The following is a 3,837-nucleotide window of genomic DNA, read 5'->3' on the forward strand; positions in this document are numbered from 1 at the left end:
GGGGGCTTCCGGCAGCTTCTCTCAGAACCAACCCTGTAGCCCCCTGCTACCAAAACCTTGCCATGCAGACCCAATACAGAGCACCAAAGGCTTCCGTGGTGGCTGCCCCAGGAGTGCACAGTCTAAGGGAAGGTAGCCATTTATGCCTGGGGTAACGGCACGCTGTGATTTTTTGTGGCACGTGGTGAGCACAGAGGCAGAGCACCAGCACTAGGCCTTGTGTCTATCTAAGTAATTTCTCCTTGTCAGAGCAAATTTTGGGTTTTTTTACGCCCTACCATCTAAAGACACGGTACCTCAAAAGAAAAAGCAAAGATGTGGGACACACTTGAAACACCTTGACATCAAGTCTCATTATTCTGCTTTTTGACAAACTGGGCAGAAGAAACCCTGATCTGCTGAGTGATGTGTCCAGGCAGTTTCAAGAAGTTTGATTTCTTTCTCAGGAATGAGGCGTGGGAGTAGCATTTAAAACCTGGCAGGTTGTCAGGTGCCACCTTCAGCCTTAGCTGCTCTGCAGCTCCATAACCGTAGCGTATCTTGCCATCTTCAGTCTAAAGGTGCGGGGGTCTAGGGGAAGGAAACGTGTCCAGGGGTCCCATTAATCTTTCCCCCATAAAGATGGAAGGCAAATTCAAAAAAGAAGCGTACAGAATGCGTCAGAGCTTTTCTAAGAACTGTGCAGAAATCCATCAAGGCGTGCTGGCCGTGTCGCTGACGAGCTTTCAGAACTTGGCACTGGAGTGTGTCTGCTCTGGCTTTAAATCTGGTCAGAGCCAAGAGCTTTGTTTTCTCTCTGCTGCTTCTCATGAGTATTTCCTTCAGCGCACGGCTCCTCTTCGGCAGACTCCACGCCTCGTCTGACAGAAGAAGTTGTCTTCTGGAAAGATTTTTTCTTAATTATTACTGTTGTTATTTTAATCATGCCTCGCTGCCAACTCTAGGGACTGACACCTTCCATTAATCTGAGTCATGATGAAGATCCTTCCTAAAGAGGCCATTATCTGCCCGGCTTGTTTAATCCTTGCGCACCAGGGAAGGAGACGATGGGACCGGGCACACTTCCACGGATGTCAGACAGAGCAGAGCAGGATTTGACTGTCCCATAAAACATGCCATTTCGCAGGATGAGAAAGGCTTCTAGCGCACATGAAAGGAAGGAAAAAGGCCAACCCCCAAATATATCCCTCTGCTTTAAAAAGGCGGTACGATCGCTGTCCTTCTTTACACACTCATTAGAGCCAAGATTTTCTCAAGTCGGTAACAATTGTGTAGACGTTATATGAGGACCCAGATACGAAGACCTTAAGTGAACCTGATTTAATGGGGAACCGAGCTCCTAAGTGCTGACAGCTGGGCTGAGCCTGTGTGTGTAAATCCTGCCTGTGCAGGTCTGTGTGCCCAAAGAACGGTCCCGGCACCATGGAGCTTCTCATTTGAGTCGGCAAATAAAACGGGGTGCAGGGAGAGACTGTGCAGAGCCTGGGCAATTTATGTCTAGGCCTCATCAGTGTCCCCGGGGAGTCATGCGATGGCTGGGCGAGGAGCTTGAGATCTGTGTCCCTGCTGGGTGTGCTGTAAGGTCTCTAAGAGCAAACACGTACCCGTACAAAACGGGGTGAGAGCTTGGCATTCCTCTTTAATTGCTGCTTTACTGAGGTTAATCCAAAACATCCAGATCCACCAGCATTGCAGCAGCTGTGCTGGAGAGCAGGTGAGGTGTAGCTCTGTTCTGGCTGTAGCAGCACCTCCTCCCTTAACCATAGATCGGAGTTCGGCTGTCTCCTTGACCAGGTGAACCTCTGCTCTGCCAGTTCAACCATTCTCTGTCTCCCTTCCCCCTGCCCAGGTGCCTCTGACTTGACTGCGTTCAGTGACCCCCGGGTAGGAATCGACCGCTCCTTCTCCGCACTCCCCTCCATCTCCGACCCTCGGATGCACTACCCGGGAGCATTCACCTACACGCCGACGCCCGTCAGTTCGGGGATAGGAATCGGTATGTCTGCCATGTCCACGGCCACGAGATACCACACTTACCTCCCGCCTCCCTACCCCGGCTCGTCGCAGGCCCAAGGCAGCCCGTTCCAGACCAGCTCACCCTCCTACCACCTCTACTACGGAACCTCCGCCGGCTCCTATCAGTTCTCCATGATCTCAGGGGGAGACCGGTCCCCCCCACGCATCCACCCCCCCTGCACCAACGCCTCCACGGGATCGACGCTCCTCAACCCCAACCTCCCCAACCAAAGCGAAGTGGTCGAGGCGGAAGGGAGCCACAGCAACTCCCCCACTAACATGGCGACCACGGCCAGGCTAGAGGAAGCGGTGTGGCGACCATACTGAATACATTTTAAGTAGTCGTGGGCCAGGACTAACGTGCTTTCCGTTTCCCAGGGCCCGTAGGTAACCCATAAACACCCAACTTGCTTATGGGCCCTGCCATGTTCGTACATCACTTTGAGAAGGAAACCCTCCAGAAGCCAGCGCTCCCAAGAGCGGTGGTGCGTGTTAGCCAGCCCCAGGCGAAGCGATGTCGCTCCGGCAAAGCATCCCTCGCCGGGGACTGAGCTTCTGGGAAGGAGGACGACTGAGTTGGTGGTCCGGAGGTAGCGAGGGTGGGTAGGACAGTACCCAGTCTGTTCCCAGGCCTGTGGCTTTCTAACGGGCCTGGGCTTGAAGGTCTCCACAGCCCTAAAGAGAGTTTCGGTTCACTTCTATTTTTAAGACTTAAAACCTAAAAAAATCTTAGTGAGTTTACTGCATCTTATGGACATATTAACTGTAAGGAAGTATAGGAAGATTCCCAGAGGGAAACTGTGAACGCTTCTGTTTTAGCAATGCTGTGAATGAGAGGTTTTATACATTGAACTTAATTCTTTCTTTTTTTTTTTTTTTAACCACGTTGTATATTCCAAAGAATATGGAAATTTTTTATTGCTGGGGTTTTTTTGTTTTGTTTTTGGGTTTGTTTGTTTTGGGTTGGGGTTTGTTTGGGGGTTTTTTTTTTGGTTTGTTTTTTTTTTTTTAGGATGCAGCTCATCCTGCTTTGCATCTGATTTGTGTTATTTCTCTTGGCACCTTATAAATTGCAAAAACAAAAAAGATTTTACTCTTTATTTTGTTTTAATCATGCTTGCTTCTTTCTTGCTTTGTCAACTGAAAGAATCAGCCCCTTTTTCAATGAGTTAATTTAACTTTTTTCTCTTGGACTTTTTTTTTTTTTTAATACAACGGCTACAGCCTTGGGTCATTTTCAACTACTGTACTACTTTGATGAGTTCATTGATATTTATGCTTGATATTTAGACTTTTCTTATTTGTTGATACTATTATTATTTAAATATGCCTATATTAAAAAAAAAGATCAGCAATTGCCTTTTTTGGTAGCAGCCAAAGTCAAATTTATCACATTGAAAAAGGCTGGAATAACGATGGGTGAAGTGACTTCCTAATTACCTAGAAATATTGTTTACAATTATCTCACTCTCATTTTACTCAGCTAACTGGGCTCAGATCCTCAAAGGCATTTAGGTGCCCAACTCCCACTGAAATCATTTAGGCACCAAAATCCCTGCGAATTTCTGCGCCTTCCCAGCCAGCAGAGTCGTCTCTCCCTACTCCTTTTCCTCCGTCACCAGCGGTGACCCTCAGGATCAGTAATCAGGATTGTACGTATTTCTTAAGGCAGAGTCGACATTCCCCAGCTAAATGCATCCCCACATGGCCCCATTCTGCTCCCGAGCTTGCCAGGGCTTCCTAACAGCGCCGGGGGAGGCCGCCTAGTCTTTCAGAAGCGAAAGCCAGCACGCAGTTAGCATGGCAAGGGTGAAGTCCTGG

General features: G+C 48.7%; 1 protein-coding gene across 1 annotated transcript; it reads left to right on the forward strand.

Annotated features, from left to right (window-relative positions):
* Positions 1-1,841: 1,841 nt before the first annotated feature.
* On the forward strand, positions 1,842-2,815 carry LOC104505634 (runt-related transcription factor 1-like). The gene has a single exon (XM_010156808.1). It carries the CDS (start codon positions 1,936-1,938, stop codon positions 2,341-2,343), a length of 408 nt encoding a protein of 135 aa, XP_010155110.1. The 5' UTR covers positions 1,842-1,935; the 3' UTR covers positions 2,344-2,815.
* The last annotated feature ends 1,022 nt before the right edge of the window (positions 2,816-3,837 follow it).

The sequence above is a fragment of the Eurypyga helias genome, unplaced genomic scaffold (assembly GCF_000690775.1).
Source record: "Eurypyga helias isolate BGI_N326 unplaced genomic scaffold, ASM69077v1 scaffold36428, whole genome shotgun sequence".
In the NCBI taxonomy this organism is placed as follows: Eukaryota; Metazoa; Chordata; class Aves; order Eurypygiformes; family Eurypygidae; genus Eurypyga; species Eurypyga helias.